Source organism: Haliotis rufescens, unplaced genomic scaffold (genome assembly GCF_023055435.1).
Source record: "Haliotis rufescens isolate VD_foot unplaced genomic scaffold, xgHalRufe1.0.p SCAF_11, whole genome shotgun sequence".
In the NCBI taxonomy this organism is placed as follows: Eukaryota; Metazoa; Mollusca; class Gastropoda; order Lepetellida; family Haliotidae; genus Haliotis; species Haliotis rufescens.
The window spans coordinates 1,490,828-1,508,267 of NW_025963791.1; the positions used below are offsets into that span (position 1 = coordinate 1,490,828).

Genomic DNA, 17,440 nt, shown 5'->3' on the forward strand with positions numbered 1-17,440 from the left:
TGTTAACCGCCCGTTATCAGGTACAGTTTATATTATTTACACGTTCATATCCAACCCGTAACCGAGTTATTCTGATTGTACAGTTTGAATAAAAAACACGAAAGACATTGGTGAAACCATTGGTAAGGTGAAACCCCGGCAATTCTGAAAACCCACCATCTGGGTGATGACTAATGGTAGACGCCTGTTTACAACAAGGGACACCACTCCGTTTGTTGAACTTTCAATCCGCGAATTAATTTTGTTAATCCGGAAAATTCAAATTCGTCAGTGCCGCCCGAATGAGCGGAGTTTCAGTGTGTTATGGAAGTCTCACCTGGTTGTGTGACAGGGAGTAGTAAATGCGGGTTGGGGTGATGTCCGGGTCGGTGGCAAGGCCCGATAAGGTGAACACTGTAGTATTTGGCAGTGTCATCTGAAACAGTAGTTAGAGATTACAAAATGCATTTTCGTTATATATCTTAGGTACTTTATACTATTTTAGGGTTGCACAACATATAAAATGAATCGAAATATATATACCATGCCAAAAAAGTAGGGAATATTTTGTTTTGAGGTGGAACTACAGGAAAGTACGCCAATGTCTGGCAATGTAAGTGATTTATGTGGCAAGACCATGTCCGACGAAATCAAGGCAAAACACACCATTGTGACTGTCATGAAGTACGTGACCTCGGACAGCACGTGCAAGGGGTGGTATGCCAGATTTACTCTTGTTGTGAGCAGACGAGTATTGTTTTCTTGGAAACAAACGTGCAGAGACACTTTGGGAAACACCTATAATCATTCAAGCAACAGCATTGATCATGCGACGTTTGCAACGTGCTGAACGTTAACGTGTCATAGGCATGTTACAGGCGAGAACACGTCAGAGAATTGCTGCCCAAACGCTGCATGTTTTTCAGTCTTTGATCAGCAGATTGTGGCCCTGATACCAACAAACATATAACGTCGATGACGTCGAAGGGCAACAACTCCAGCCCAGGACAGATTAGTCAGGACAGAACGGTAGCATAACGGAATCGGTTGCAAACTGCCAATCAGAGATGGTACCGGTTGCAACAGGCAGCTGGTGTAAGAGTACATGCCCAGACGATGCGAAATCGTCTACAGTGATGACATTTGCGTGCAAGGCGTCTATGTGTCATCCCACAACTTATTGCACTCATTATCATTCAACTCATTTGACTCAGAGGCGTCAGTGGTGTAGGAACGTCAGCACTGGGATAATCGACATTGGGCTTATGTCATGTTTTCTGGCGAATCGATCGCGAGGTTCACTCTCGACCTCCATGACCGAAGGAATCGAGTTTGGAGACGTCCTAATGAGCGTTTATGGACGTTAACGTCTAACGGCATGATCGCCTTGGGGGTGGGTCCATACTGGTATGGGGTGGTATCACAATGACTGGCCAAACTGTGCTCCATATTGTCCATGGCAGAATCAAGGTCAATACCTCGGGACAACATCATTTCACCACTGGTGTCATTTGCACAACGTGCTGGGCAACGTTTCATCGTTCAAGATGATACTGCACGAACTCATCTTGCCAGGATTGTAACCCAATGCCTCAAACAGCAAAACATCGATGTCATGCCATGGCAAGCACTCAGTCCAGACCTTTCCCCCTTCAAACACGTCTGTGACTTCATTGGCAGACGTGTACGTCAACGTCAAAATCCACAGATCCCCTCCTTCCCAGCAGATATGATATCATTACCTTTTCCCCATACCATATAGATCAGAAGATTTGTCTGGATGATTCCCACTATCCCCTATATTTCTGGCATAATATATTTAGAACGCAGGTGTTGTTTTAAGCCGCAGTCACCAGTATTCCAGTTCTATCATGGCGGACTATTGACGGTGATACACAGACGGATCACACATTGTGAAAACACGATCCCCATTTCCGTCGGCTGTTAGACAATTAAAAGATGCAAGGGACCTGTCCTCAAAAGCGAAGTAACTCGTTCTTACCTCACTGACATTAACTGTATAGATGTTTTGTCCAAACTTCGGAGGATATTCGTTGACGTCTGCAACCAACACTGTAAAATCGCTCCTTATACCCTATGGAAGAAAGAACAGTAATTGTTATCACCAAAATCCAAGTACAAATTTCAAGATGATCTGGCCAAAATGTAATGTTAGATTCATTCTTTGACTAAACACTTACCCTTGGTGTCCGGGGCCCTGTACAGGTGAGCTGTCCAGTAATTTGACTGACCTGAAACAGGACTTTCTCCGTAATTTAAAATTCTAATAAAATATACATATAGAACAGTTCAGGAAGAGCTGATTGAATGGTTCAAACATAAACTAGTTGGGCGACTTCATCAATTTATAACATTTTCATTTTCACTAAAGATGTAATAACACGTATGTTCGACTTCGAGTGAAATTTCCATCAATTCATCAGGTTCAATACACATCTGTGACGTCACTCTATTGTTTAAACGATCAACTATTTTTCAGTGATGTACAGCTGATTGTTAATTATGTACACTTGGAATTAACGGAACCATTGATTTTTTTTAATTTTGACAGTCAAGTGAAAGATTTTAATTTTTGACTGAAAATACGTGTCGCTAGCAGGTCTCGAACTCTCATCATTTAACTGGAGACATGTAATTATCGACAACTAAAACAACTGGAGAAGAAAACATGCCCTTCTTCAGGTCTATATTTCCGTTTACCCCTGTCAGCAGGCAGTAGAGGTGTTCAAGGGGTTGCTATGATTCTCGTTAAGGGTCCCTCGCCTCTTCCGCATCCACGACCCAGTTCACTCTGACAATCCTCCTCATGTGGCCCACCTGCTCTGTGCCTGACCCACTTGTTCTGTGCCTTACCCACCTGCTCTGTACCTGACCCACTTGTTCTGTGCCTGACCCACTTGTTCTATGCCTTACCCACCTGCTCTGTGCCTGATTCACTTGTTCTGTGCCTTTCCCACCTGCTCTGTGCCTGATCCACTTGTTCTGTGCCTTACCCACCTGCTCTGTGCCTGACCCGCCTGCTCTGTGCCTTACCCACCTGCTCTGTGCCTGACCCGCCTCCTCTGTGCCTGACCCACTTGTTCTGTGCCTGACTCACTTGTTCTGTGCCTTACCCACCTGCTCTGTGCCTGACCCACTTGTTCTGTGCCTTACCCACCTGCTCTGTGCCTGACCAACTTGTTCTGTGCCTGACCCTCCTGCTCTGTATCTGACCCACATGTTCTGTACCTGAACCACCTGTTCTGTACCTGACTCACCTGTTCTGTACCTGACCCGCCTGCTCTCTATCTGAACCACCTGTTCTGTATCTGATATATCTGCTCTGTACCTGACCCACCTCTTCTGTACCTGACCCACCTCTTCTGTTCCTGATCCACCTCGTGTAACCCACCAGTTCTTTACCTGAACCACCTGTTCTGTACCTGTCCCATATGTTCTGTACCTGACCCACCTGTTCTATAACCCGACCCATCTGTTCTGTACCTGACCCACCAGTTCTCTACCTGACACGAATGTTCTGTACCTGAACCACCTGTTCTGTACCTGTTACCCACCTAATCTGTACCAGACCCACCTTTTCTGCACCTGATCCACCTGCTCTGTACCTGCCCGAATGTTCTGTACCTGACTTACCTGTTCTGTACCTGAACCACCTGTTCTGTACCTGATCTGCCTTATGTAACCCACCTGTTCTGTACCTGATCCACCTGGTGTAACTCACCTGTTCTGTACCTGATCCACCTGGTGTAACTCACCTGTTCTGTACCTGATCCACCTGGTGTAACTCACCTGTTCTGTGCCTGATTCACCTGGTGTAACCACCTGTTCTGTGCCTGATCCACCTGGTGTAACTCACCTGTTCTGTGCCTGATCCACCTGGTGTAACTCACCTGTTCTGTGCCTGATCCACCTGATGTAACTCACCTGTTCTGTACCTGATCCACCTTGTGTAACCACCTGTTCTGTACCTGATCCACCTGGTGTAACTCACCTGTTCTGTGCCTGATCCACCTGATGTAACTCACCTGTTCTGTGCCTGATCCACCTGATGTAACCACCTGTTCTGTGCCTGATCCACCTTGTGTAACTCACCTGTTCTATACCTGATCCACCTGATGTAACTCACCTGTTCTGTGCCTGATCCACCTGGTGTAACCCACCTGTTCTGTGCCTGATCCACCTGATGTAACCACCTGTTCTGTGCCTGATCCACCTGGTGTAACCACCTGCTCTGTATCCGATCCCACCTGGTGTAACCACCTGTTCTGTGCCTGATCCACCTGGTGTAACCACCTGCTCTGTATCCGATCCCACCTGGTGTAACCACCTGTTCTGTACCTGATCCACCAGGTGTAACCCAGCTCTTCTGTACCTGAACCACCTGCTCTGGAACCGATCCACCTGGTGTAACTCACCTGTTCTGTACCTGATCCTACTGGTGTAACCCACCTGCTCTGTACCTGATCTGCCTCATGTAACTCACCTGTTCTGTACCTGATCTGCCTTACGTAACTCACCTGTTCTGTACCCGATCCACCTGGTGTAACCCACCTGCTCTGTACCTGACCCACCTGGTGTAACCAACCTCTTCTGTACCTGATTTAATTCGAATTTTCGGCATTCTTTTACCCATTAATTCTGACAATCCACCTGATTTAACTCACAGTTTCTGCATCCAGTGACCCATTAACTCTGAGAATCCACCTGATGTTTCCAGCCTCAGGAAAGTTCTCAAGTATGATGTGATTGGACGGCGTTGTGGTGACTGTCACTTGACGATCACTTGGAAGTGTCATGTTTAAGTACACTTTGTTTTCTACAAGAAACGATTAAAAACATATTATATTCATATATGTTAAATATCTTTGAAACAAATACTCTCGTTTTCAGTTGATGATATACACGCAAGACTGACAACATAATTTACAGACACAAAAGCATGGAGTCCAGTCAATGTATTGAGAACTACTACAGAGAAGGAAGAGAATTTATGGACTTCTTTATTATGAGGAATACAACGTTTCGGAGTATTAGGTGATGAAGGAGTAAATATATACTCCGAAACGGAGTGTCCCTCATAATAAGTTGACATTCATAAATTCTCTAAGCTTCCGTACATACATGTTCATTATTTTGTTTTTATCAAACAAAAACTGGCTTCCATGGGATATATGGCTTGGGTGAGATCAAGTCATATCTCCTTGGAGATATCACTGCAATGAAATTGCACTACAATCATTTGCAGACTATCGCGGCGACATCGGTTACCATGACATCACAATCAAATGACATTTCTAATCTCTCTGTCATTGAAGCTGGGTGGGTGTACTGATTTTAAATCAAATAAAAAAACTAGTGTTTTTAATCAGTTTTTTAAAGTTTTATCGACAAGTCTTGATATAAGAGGCCGCCTTCGTGGTCTAATGGCAGAGCGTCCGCCCGGAGAGCGCGTCATACCAAAAGACTTTTAAAAGAGGGTACTTGTTGTTACCCTGTCTGGCGCTCGGCGTTAAGGGGCTAAAAAAAGGGCTGGTCGGCTCGGGGTCGGTAAACTGTGTCTGAGGGGGGTATTCATGTTAAACTGCGGCTTGGTATCTATAAATAAATCCGCATCAGTCCGGGCTAGTACAAGCAGCCACACACACATACACGTGCATGCACGTCGCTATATAAGTGCAATAATCTTGGACGCGACGTTAAACCCTATTCACCACACCTCACCTCTTGGTATAAGACACTCGGGAGAGATTCTCTATATATCAGTCTGATGGAGAGAAGTATTAAAGGTTAGGAGGTGTTACTGTAAAACCTGTGTGCACACTGTGCGGCGGAGGTACACGAAGTTTGCACGTCTGGGTTAACGTTAATACCGCCAACTCAAAAACACATTCAAGTCAATTCTTATGAATGAACAAGTGAGTGAGTTGGGTTTAACGCCGCTTTAAATATTATTCCAATTATATAACGTCGTGTCAGCTTAATGTGGGAGGAAACCTACGAGGACGGGTATGGGGCTGACAAACCTAAAAACATAATCGGGGCGAACGGGGATTCGAACCCACAATCCTGGTTTCTGGCGACTCTGTACAACGAATCGCGGCGCCTTAGAAGACGTGGCCACGCGTGCCCCTTATAAATAAGAAATCAAGAGGACTACGTATCTAATTATTTACACACAAATCTGTTGACGACAGGAAATCAGTGACAGAAAGGCAACCCAAGGCCCGCCTACTCTATTATCCGCCAATCAGGAAACACTAGCCCGCTTGTGGGCGTTACCTAATTCTTTTTATCGTTGATGGGAACATAATCGCAAAACCAATTGCTTGGTTAGCCAATCAAATTGAATGGAATCACTTGCAATTTATTTGCATACAAAATATGTTTGTTTTTTACCATGTTTCAGTATCGAATACGCGGGAACCTGACAGCGTTTGAAATGTGTAACTTACCTGCATGGTGTTCGACTTCTCGGTAGAAGGACAATATCTCACTGTTAACCTGTAGACAGTCTGTAACAGGGAGGTTTTTGAATATTTGTATATTCCGTCCAAATATTAGATTATGAGAAAATTGTGTGATAGATCATAAGCAATACACAGGTAGAAAAAGTCAGAGATCCAATGAAACCTTTGCTCACAAATCAAAAGAAATCGCGAATAAATATCGCTCTCTATTATACATTCAAGTATTGTAATATAATTGTATATTACACGCTTAAAACATAAATTCCAACTTTTGAAATCGGCACCCCGCTTATGTTGAACCACAGATGACACGATAAATGTCCAGTTAACGACGTTTACGTTTAGCTCAACGGACATATTGTCTGCCATGAGTGAGTGAGTGAGTTGGGTTTAACCCCGCTTTTAACAGTATTCCAGTCATATCGCGGTGCGTCAGCTTAATGTGTGAGGAAAGCCCCAAGTGATGCAGGTCTCAGACGTTTACCACTTCGGTGAAACCCACGAGCGCGGGTATGGTGCTGACAAACCTAGAAACATAATCGGGGCGAACCTGGATTCGAACCCACAATCATAGGTTTCTGGAGTGCCCAAGGGACGTAACTCTGCACAGCGAATCGCGGCGCCTTAGACGACTGGGCCACCCGTGCCCCCTTTGTCTGCCATGAAAATAACCACACGGCATAATAGCTATTGTGATATCCCCTGCACTTCATCAGTGAAAGCGGAAGAGTGTACCTGAAGCAGCATACTGATGAGGGAGGAGGATGAAGACAAGAGCTCCAAGAAGCGCTGGTGTTGACATACTGCAGCCAGCTTCAACCTACTGGAGGACTAGCTACCTAAAACATTTAAACAAATATAAAAGTTAGTTGGGACATAGCATGCACAAAACGATTCTTGTAAACTTAAACCATCTTGTAAAAATACTCTATCAATTGGATGCTGCCAGTGTGGTCATGGAGCCAGGAAGGAGCCCTGGATGAGGCGTTGGGTCTCTGCATTCTCACGTGCTGCCTGGCTACCATACAAATATGCTTGCATCGAACCATCCTTCAGAGTCTCATTCAGACACCAGGACATATATTTAATAACACGATTCACTTCCGGAACGACGCTTTGGTGGCGAATGGGTCCAGGGTGTTTATCTTGATAGACTGAAGATAGATAAACTGGATAATCGAGGGTGGCATCGCCCAGGCATGTGACATATAAATCGAATTTAGATCCCGGCTTTCTGGGGGGAATTTGGCCGGGAAACAGATAAATCTTTTCTAGTTCCGAGTACCTTATTCTACATATTTCCCGATGTCATTTATGAAGGATCATTTAGAAATGGCAATTTAGCCCTGATGACAAAATATTTCTAATTTGGTACGTCATGAGCAGCGGATGACGTCATGTCAAAATGCAATAAACAACGAAGCGGTATGGCGTCATTTTCTTCAACTGACCAATCAACTTCAAGGCTCACTTAACGACTTGTAGAGCCATTGGGATCATACGAGGGCCATTCAATGTATAACCAGCCTAACCTATTTGCTACTGCTCCTCACTTCTTCTTTTTCTACATAATCACCATTGAGGTCTATGCACTTTGTCAAGCGATGTTTTGAGAGCTAAAAGCCCGTTGTGATAGAAACCATGGGGTTGTTCGTGTAACTACCCCTCCACTGCTGTCGTGAATTCATCATCGGACCGGAAATGACGTCCACGCAGTTCTTTCTTCAAGTTTGGGAAGAGAAAGTAGTCGCTTGGTGCCAGGTCTGGTGAGTAAGGTGGATGAGGCAATACTTTGAACCCGTTCCGCTTCACTGCGGCAACCGCAAGTCGACAGGTGTGCACTCTGGCATTATCATGTTGGAGCAGCACACCTTTTGTGATCTTTCCATGACGTTTGGCAAGAATAGCAGTCCGCAAACGGTCCAGGAGATCGGAGTAGTACTCTCCAGTAATAGTCTGGCCACGTGGCAAGTAGTCAATGAGCAAGACCCCTTTGGTATCCAAAGATGGTTGCCATGACTTTGCAAGCCGATGTTTGAGTCTTTTTTGACGGGGTGAAGCAAAGCCAGTCCACTGCTTACTCTGTTCTTTGGTTTCTGGGTCATAGTGGTGTACCCAGGTTTCATCACCAGTAACAATTCTCTCCATAAAGTTGTCTGCATCCCGACTGCATTGCAGCAAAAGTGTCTGACACATTGACGCACGTACAGCCTTCTGATCATCACTCAGACATTTCGGGACCCATCGGGCAGACAGGTTCCTCATACCCAGACGATCATGCAAAATGGTATGGACACTTCCCTCTGAAATGTCCAAGGCCTTGGCCATTTCTGACACCTTCATTCGCCTGTCTTTGACAACCAGTTGTCTTACAGCTTCACTGGTCTGGTCATTGGTCACCTCTACAGGCCTGCCAGGGCGAGGCTCATCTTCCAGCTTCACTGGTCTGGTCATTGGTCACCTCTACAGGCCTGCCAGGGCGTGGCTCATCTTCCAGCTTCACTGGTCTGGTCATTGGTCACCTCTACAGGCCTGCCAGGGCGTGGCTCATCTTCCAGCTTCACTGGTCTGGTCATTGGTCACCTCTACAGGCCTGCCAGGGCGTGGCTCATCTTCCAGCTTCACTGGTCTGGTCATTGGTCACCTCTACAGGCCTGCCAGGGCGTGGCTCATCTTCCAGCTTCACTGGTCTGGTCATTGGTCACCTCTACAGGCCTGCCAGGGCGAGGCTCATCTTCCAGCTTCACTGGTCTGGTCATTGGTCACCTCTACAGGCCTGCCAGGGCGTGGCTCATCTTCCAGGTTCACTGGTCTGGTCATTGGTCACCTCTACAGGCCTGCCAGGGCGAGGCTCATCTTCCAGCTTCACTGGTCTGGTCATTGGTCACCTCTACAGGCCTGCCAGGGCGAGGCTCATCTTCCAGCTTCACTGGTCTGGTCATTGGTCACCTCTACAGGCCTGCCAGGGCGTGGCTCATCTTCCAGGTTCACCCGACCCCTCTTAAATTCTGCAACCCAGAATTTGACCTGTGCATACGAAGGTGCACTGTCACCATAAACATCTGACAATTCATCATGTATCTCCTTTCCCGGTTTCCCTTTTAAGTAGAGGTACCTAATAACAGCCCTGTATTCAACCTTTGACGAAAATTTGGCAGAATCTACCCTTGCCATCTTTATAGATCACGTGTGTGACTCCAAATACAATTTCCTCAGTGAAACTTTGTCTATGCACGTGACATACATTGGTGCACAGCACGTGACAAGCATGCAACCGTTAAGATCTGATAAATAGCTTAGGCTGGTTATATATTGAATGGCCCTCGTATTACACTCAATCTTGGGTAATGGTACTCATTTTTGTTGTTTGTTTGTTGTTTAACGCCTCACTCAGCAATACTCTAGCTGTATGACGGCGGTCTGTAAAAAAGCGGACCAGACAATCCAGTGATTGATATCATGAGGAGATACTCATTTTATTCTATAAGTATCATCACACCTTGATTTCATATCATGCGGTAAACCTGGTGCAACCTCAACGTCGGAAACTGAAAATAGGCCACAGCCACTGACCCGAACAAAAATGTCGAGGTGTAAAGAGAAAACACACTAAATCCTATTGTAGGCAGGCAATTATGTTATAGTTTCGACAGGATTCATATGGGTCTATCAACATTGACAAGTGTGTAGAGATTATCTCCATCCATCTTACAATTACCCATCCTATAATTGTGTATGCAGTTTATAAAACGTGTAGATGTCCTCATCATAGTTGCACCACATGTATTGTATACATCGTATACATGCAGGAACACGAATATTTACAGTAGAATGTTCAATTACGCTGTCGAAGTTTGTTCAATTATGCTGTGAATGTCTGTTATCGATAACAAACCTCTGTGATGATAATTTGATACGTGTCATAAATATAGGGTCACGTGATTACCACCTGTGATGTCATCGTGGTACAGTTATGTTTCGTTGGTTTAATGTAGCATTGATTGTGAAATCAGATTGTGTGAAGAGAACGCAGAGAGCATGATTGTATCGAATTTCAATACATCTGTTTACCAGTGGTATTTTGTAATTATAATTAATTAGTTTGTGAAATAAACCGCTGTCTTTATGCAGGACAAAAGAAAGTGTACACTTGAAACTTAACACTTAAATCTTCTCATTCCTGTGAAGCAGCGGCGTTAAACCCAACTCACTCACTCGTTGATGTGATGCATGTCATATCGCCATTGATATCAAGAACTTCACCATCGACCAAACATATCTTGTTTGGTTCGTTTTAACCACCTGAAACATGGCTGTAAACTTTCTTTTGGCAGCCTATATTTTTACTTTTTCGTAAATACTTACGTAATTGTGATTAGTGTTACTGACGAAGCTTGAGAAGAGAAGTGATTGATTATGGAACATTTGTATTTTATCTAAGAAATTGGCTGGGTCTAAAACTTTAAGTCTTTATCCATGAGCAGTTCATTTTTCTCTATTCAAGTGCAACGGTGATTCAATGGCAGAGTGAGTGAGTGGATTGATCTACAGTCGAGACGGACAATAATTATGTAGATGTCTGACGGGTGGATGTGATCGTTCAGGATACGATGACACACCAGCACAACCGGGGTTGATTTATTGTGAATTCTCGGGACAACTATTTACCTTCTAATTGTGATAGTTAAAACTTACTACAGTCGTACGATGGACGACGTCATTATGTATTGGCAAATATAAATCAAAATATGTCCATGAATTCATACTTATTAAGACTTTTATTGTAAGGTTTACAAATGTGGTGTTTTTCATTGACTAACATTTATTATGTACTTTCTTATTGATCATACAAGTATATAGTTAATGCGTGGTTTTTGTCTTTGTTCGACGCAATTTTCGATTAACCTAGTAGAATAAAAAAAGGGTTGTAATTTTTATATGATTTTTAAGAGTACAAATTAACACTTTTATTAATGTCAAGTGTAGATAAGTTTATCATATAACGAAATCGGATATACTGAACAGTCGGTCGTAATAAAACAGTTTGATTCATAAACATGGATAAGGACATAACAAACGGTAACCGGAACTTATAATGAGCCGATATGTTCGGTAAATCAGGTGTCCGCAGTGAAGTGTGTCAGTGGAGACTGGCCTCGTCACGTGAACCATTCCCACACACTGTTAGCATGATAATGTCAATGTATATCATTTATTGCATGCAATCTCTCTCTCTCTCCCTCCCCCCTCTCTCTCTCTCTCTCCCTCATTCTCTCTCCCTCTCGCTCGCTCTCTCTCCCTCCCTCTCTCTCCCTCGCCCTATCTCCCTCTCTCTCTCGCTCTCTCTCTCTCGCTCTCTCTCTCGTTCTTTCGCTCTCTTGCTCTCTCTCCCTCTCGCAATCTCTCACTCTCTCGCTCTCTCTCTCTCTCTCTCTCTCGTTATCTCTCTCTCTCTCTCTCGCTCTCTATCTCAGTGATATTAACATACATCTTTGTTTAATTATAAATGTAGTTTACACTTACCTTTTAGTGAGTTTCAGTAACCTGCTGATCAGTTAAACATAGCCAACTAATACTTTCCTCTAAGAAAACACGGCGAAGAAATAACATCCAAGCAGCGTACTCCAATCAAGGCGTATTCCACAAAGAATCTCAGGTTATGACAGGCTCGGCGGAACATGCAGCTTAGCGTGTGTTTTCGCAATCCGTCAAACGGTTATTCGTACATTAAGATCGACACTGACAAAACTGAACCCTCTTAACAGGGTGTGACGGCTATCAGAGTGAAAATAGAGCTGACATTCGATATGAACAGAATATACACTGTGTCATTGATAGTTGCCGATTGCAGTCAGCGGTATTCCGGTCAAAGGCCGACCGATAACACCCTTGATGGAATTCGAGAACTATTTGACAGCTTGTTGCGTACATGAAAGTGATACGTTACTGTGCCAACTTCACAGTCAAAGTGAATACACGATGTACAAAAATGTTGACGATCACATGATATAACTTCTACAATATTGATTAAAATATGTCATTGTTGTTGGTTAAAGAAATGTTAATTCCCGTATCCTGTGAAACTGTAGTCACGTTGGCAGCTTTAACCCAGAAATCACCTCCATATTTCCTCCTCTGAAACGAGTCTGCCGCCCTTTCAAGAAGGTCCAGTACTTCACGAATGTTTATGATGATGATCATCACCATCATCGTCATCACATGTTAACCTTCACATTCAAGGTTAAGCATTGACCGTAACATTTCCTGAATGCGTCAAAGACTGTCCACACATCAGTGCGTTGGCCAGAACTCAGGACAATCATCTGATATTGGAGGAATTCTTCTTCTTAATGGAACTCAATGGAACACCAAGTACCAGTAGGAAACCTCAAGCCTGTCTGACGTTGTTGTGGAACTGTTTTCTTCAGGAACAGGTTCGGCCGCCCTCGTCAGCGCCAAGGCCCATGTTGACTCTGGCAGTAGTTACCGTACTACTGCTTGTGGGCGACCACTATCTGAGTGCAGTCATCCAGGGAAACTCATAATGTAACATGGGTATTTTCTCAAATGGTTCGAGACAGATGTCCTATGGGTAGTATTGATTCATGTCTGTAAAAGCATTACATGATATGGGGAATCTCTGTGAAAGGGACAATTCATGCGTGTCCACTGTGGTTAGTTTGTTCTGCTGATTGTGTTTGTTTCTCGAGCACAATTTCTGTTTACTTTGAAAACGCCATTGTTGGAGTATTCTCCCCAGGGCGTGTTAATGTACATGTACTTGTCATAGTTTAGGTAAATGTAATGTACTTCAAATGGCATGTTTTATCATTTTCAAAGTTACATATTTTTCTTTAAAAATGCTTCTCGAATAGATTGTGTTAATCTTGTACCAAGTCCGTAATGAGTCCCGGTGATGTATGCTTTAATCAAGTGCCTTTGAGTCTTATCTGCGCATCTAATTTCTATATATATTATATATTTTATCAATATTTGACATAATTCCCAATGTTTGTTTGTTTCATGTTGTTTAACGCCTCACTCAGCAATATTCAAGCTATATGACGGCGGTCTGTAGATAATCGAGTCTGCACCAGACAATCCAGAGATTGACCTAATGAGCATCGATCAACGCAATTAGGATACGATGACATGCTTAAACGTGTTTAAATTCTAAACATGTTTAGACGGGTTGCCCAGACGTTTAAGGTACTGCAATTCGCTGTGCAGAGTTGGGCAAGCCAGAAACCTATGATCGTGGGTTCGAATCCAGATTCACCCCGATTATGTTTCTAGGTTTGTCAGCACCATACCCGTGCTCGTGGGTTTCACCGAAGTGATAAACATCTGAGACCTGCATCACTTCGGGCTTTCCTCACACATCATGCTGACACGCCGTGAACTGGAGTAATGTTGAAAGCGGCGTTAAACACACTTTTTGACCACCACGCAACTGTATTACAAGCACACCCCTCAGATATCAGGACCTGAGATCGAATCTAAATTTCGCTCATTGATTCCTAGTTTGTCAGAATCATGCGTGCTCGTGGAGTCAGTCACCAGAATGGTATCGTCTACGATCTGCTTTCCTCCCACATGGCGTTGACACGCGGTGATAAAACTGAAAGACTGTTCTCAGGTCCGTGACTGTTCAAAACGGCGAAAAACTCAATTCCAACACGAACGAAACAGAACACGGAGGAACAGCATCAGTAATATTACATTCGATATTCAGTCAATAGAAGTTAATTATAAAGACTGTGTTTTGGTGTGTGTGTTGTTGTTGTTTTTTGTTGTATTTTTGTTGTTGTTTTGTTTTGTTGTCTCAGCGGGCCAGCACTAAAAAGTCGAGTACAAGCGGCCACACGCACACGCATATGCACGTCGCTATATAATTGCAAGGATCTTGGATGCACGTTAAACCCCATTTCATCTCCCCTCACCATGTTTATTCTTACAACATGGGCGATCTCCCGAGACACCCTGTCCTTAGATCATCGTGAAGTCACCACTGTCTCCTTTAACCCTACTTTCATATATTCCTATGTTTCTTTCCCGGTACATTCTCTCACATCTTTCTAATATCACAACCATATACGCCTTCCAAGTCAGCTTGGGTTTCAAAGCGGGTTAATGCGCAGGTGTATTTACGGGTCGGGGTCGATTGGTGTCTTGTTACACATATTAAACTCTGGTGTCATTTGACGAGAAACATTTTAAAGTATGCTAGTCGTGAGAGCAGATGGTTCTGGAATGTCGCTTTCTGTTAGTTTCAAGTCTGTACCTAATCTCACAGACGCGATACGAATACTCCCAAATGTCCAATCAATTAATAGTCTGGTGGTGGACCTTTGCTAGGATATATTTTGTGTAACTGCTTAAAGAGATACAATGTATTATTTTCTAAAATAAAGAGTCGAACATTTATTTTCCAACAGTTATACTGTCAGGGCACCCATCATTTCCATGAAAATCACATTTAGTCCACTTGAACATTGAAATTAATTCTATGTCCGCTTACAGAATATCAAAAACTTGGTACCTAATACACTGATTTATAAATGGGCTATTAATACTGATTACTGACGCCGTTATCTACGACTTTTTTTCTCATCGCGTATGACATTATGATATGTAGTTGAAAACATCACGCCCAATATGAACATGTGCTTACGTGTGCACTACACATACATGTAGATCTATATAAAGATTATTAGATTTTCTAATCGGCTAAGATGCCACTATTTATCCTGTTCATATTTGAAATCGCACGAATGGACATATTTATTGTTGGACATTTATATTTATGAAAAAACACTATATTTCTAAAATAATGGTAGTTGAAGAACTACAGATTTCATATACAATGCGACCACGTTAGTCAGAGAACCCCGCTATACAGTGATAACTGATATGATATTTAGGATATTACTCCACCCACATCAAGCTTTAATCTGTAAACTTGTTAATCAGGACTGTTTTATGGGTGACGGTTGGTTTGTTTGTTTGTTTGTTTGTTGTTTAACGCCGCACTCAGCTATATTCCAGCTGTATGACGGCGGTCTGTAAATAATCGAGTCTTGACCAGACAATCCACGCAATTGGGATCGATGACATGCATCAACCAAGTCAGCCAGCCTGACCACCCGATCCCGTTAGTTGCCTCTTACGACAAGCATAGTCACCTTTTACGGCAAGCATGGGTTGCTGAAGACCTATTCTACCCCGGAGTCATCACGGGTCTTATGGGTGACGGAATAACAAAGATTCACAGGAGAAGTTAACTTATCTCATTACATTTCCATATTCAATATCAATTTCGATCCGAAACGTTTTCACTCTGTCGGGTGTCTCACTGTCCCACTGTCGGTACATTAAACTTGAAATATCGATGTCAGCTTAAGATGTTAACGCAATATATTTCTAGTTTTAATAGTATTTCATTTTTTTAAGAGAAATAGGATTAATTGATAACGTTCGATAACACTATGTTTTGTGACTCCCTCACTTTTCCTGTAGGTGCATGTACGCTCAGGATCAATGTTATACAGGTAGAACGGGAATACAAGACAAGAAAAAAACCGGATGCACACAAAATTATTTAAAACAGTAGGCATTTGTCACTGGGGGTATTAAGGGAACACCTCCTCGATTTCCTTTTGTAAAATAAACCCCAAAAAAAATTACACATATATCTTTTTTATAGAAACATTCTTAACAATTATTATCCATCCCAACTGCTTTGTATTGGAAAAAACTATTCAATCGATTCTATATTGTAAAATGTTACAAGCAATATCCCCAAGAGCCCTATATTATATAATTTACGGTATCGGTTGACAAGAAGGTGGCAAGAAGTGTATTTACCATCGCGTTACCTGATATTACTGGTTTGATGTTAAAATGGTCCGCGCAGGTGAGAAATGTTAAATCAAAACACCAGTTACCTCCCTTGACATGACTCTATAATACCAATTACAACCTGCAAAGAGTAACTTATTCAGACTATGTGACAGTGACGTAGCTCTCTCGTTTAATCGATGTGGCGTTTGCCGTGAAATATTGTTTGGGACTGTGATCAATAATGGCCGGAATAATCACTCAGAGAAAAGTTCTTGTACAGACTTCACCTAATTGCGAAATCGTGTGAGGTGGAGTAATTTACTTTATCGATAAATTAAATTCAGGTGTAGCCGCGACACCACAGGCCCACGTAGCCATGGCAGTGGGGACACTTTGTTAACGGGACGTACGGGAAGGCTGGGTTGCAGGGGACGTGCTGATCGTTGCACTGCAGCATGGCAGGTCTTACTGCATTGAGTGCTTCATTGAGTGGGCTTCGTGACTCAGGTTAAAAAGCGATAATTGTGACATTTGAATGTGAACAGCGTTCTGCGTTCGATGGAAGAAAAACCCGCCATCTAGCGTGATTGTAGAAGTTTTTCTTCTCTTCGCCAGGGTTAGGCGTCAGTTCTTCGGAGGGTTGGTTCTTGGTGTCTGACCCGTTCCGGTAACCTGGATGACCCTGTGGTGCGTGGCGTTGCAATTCACCGTGAGTTGCTTCCCTTAATCGTGTTAGGATCAGCTACTAAAGGATACGAATCCCATCTAACTTCCTCTTTCCTCCGAAGTCTGTCTTTCGAAACACCTTGCTTTAAATATTTGGTTGAAGATTAATTCAGTGAGAGCCAAGAATGTATAAATCACTTTTACAAACTCACATTACATCATCTTGTGTTTTCTAACATTCGTACACCGGCTGCTAACGATCATGCTTTCCGGGTTCAAGTAGACTCGCCGCCCCTGGTGTCTTTGTGTACAAACTTTATAAGAAGCTATTGTCGGCTACTATAGGTATTTTACAACGACAATAACTTATTTCTTCTCTGGTTGTTTACAAATTATCTACCGCAAGTAATGAAACCTGTCGTGCCTGAATTCACTTTAAATATTTTTTTGGTTCTTTTAAAATT

At 43.1% G+C, this 17,440-nt stretch overlaps 1 protein-coding gene across 2 annotated transcripts in view; it reads right to left on the minus strand.

Annotated features, from left to right (window-relative positions):
* LOC124144573 (cadherin-23-like) overlaps window positions 1-12,346 on the minus strand; it is a 64,208-nt gene extending 51,862 nt beyond the window's left edge. The window contains exons 1-7 of one of the 2 annotated variants that reach the window (XM_046514054.2): window positions 11,991-12,343; window positions 7,203-7,306; window positions 6,453-6,512; window positions 4,665-4,816; window positions 2,181-2,231; window positions 1,982-2,074; window positions 317-415 (exon numbers count right to left, since the gene is read on the minus strand). In XM_046514054.2, the coding sequence (XP_046370010.2) occupies window positions 317-415; window positions 1,982-2,074; window positions 2,181-2,231; window positions 4,665-4,816; window positions 6,453-6,512; window positions 7,203-7,269 (522 nt within the window). In that variant the 5' untranslated portion in view covers window positions 7,270-7,306; window positions 11,991-12,343. Of the gene's footprint in view, window positions 1-316; window positions 416-1,981; window positions 2,075-2,180; window positions 2,232-4,664; window positions 4,817-6,452; window positions 6,513-7,202; window positions 7,307-11,990 lie in introns of both variants that reach the window. The other variant, XM_046514055.2, reaches the window with a different exon arrangement.
* Window positions 12,347-17,440: the final 5,094 nt, after the last annotated feature.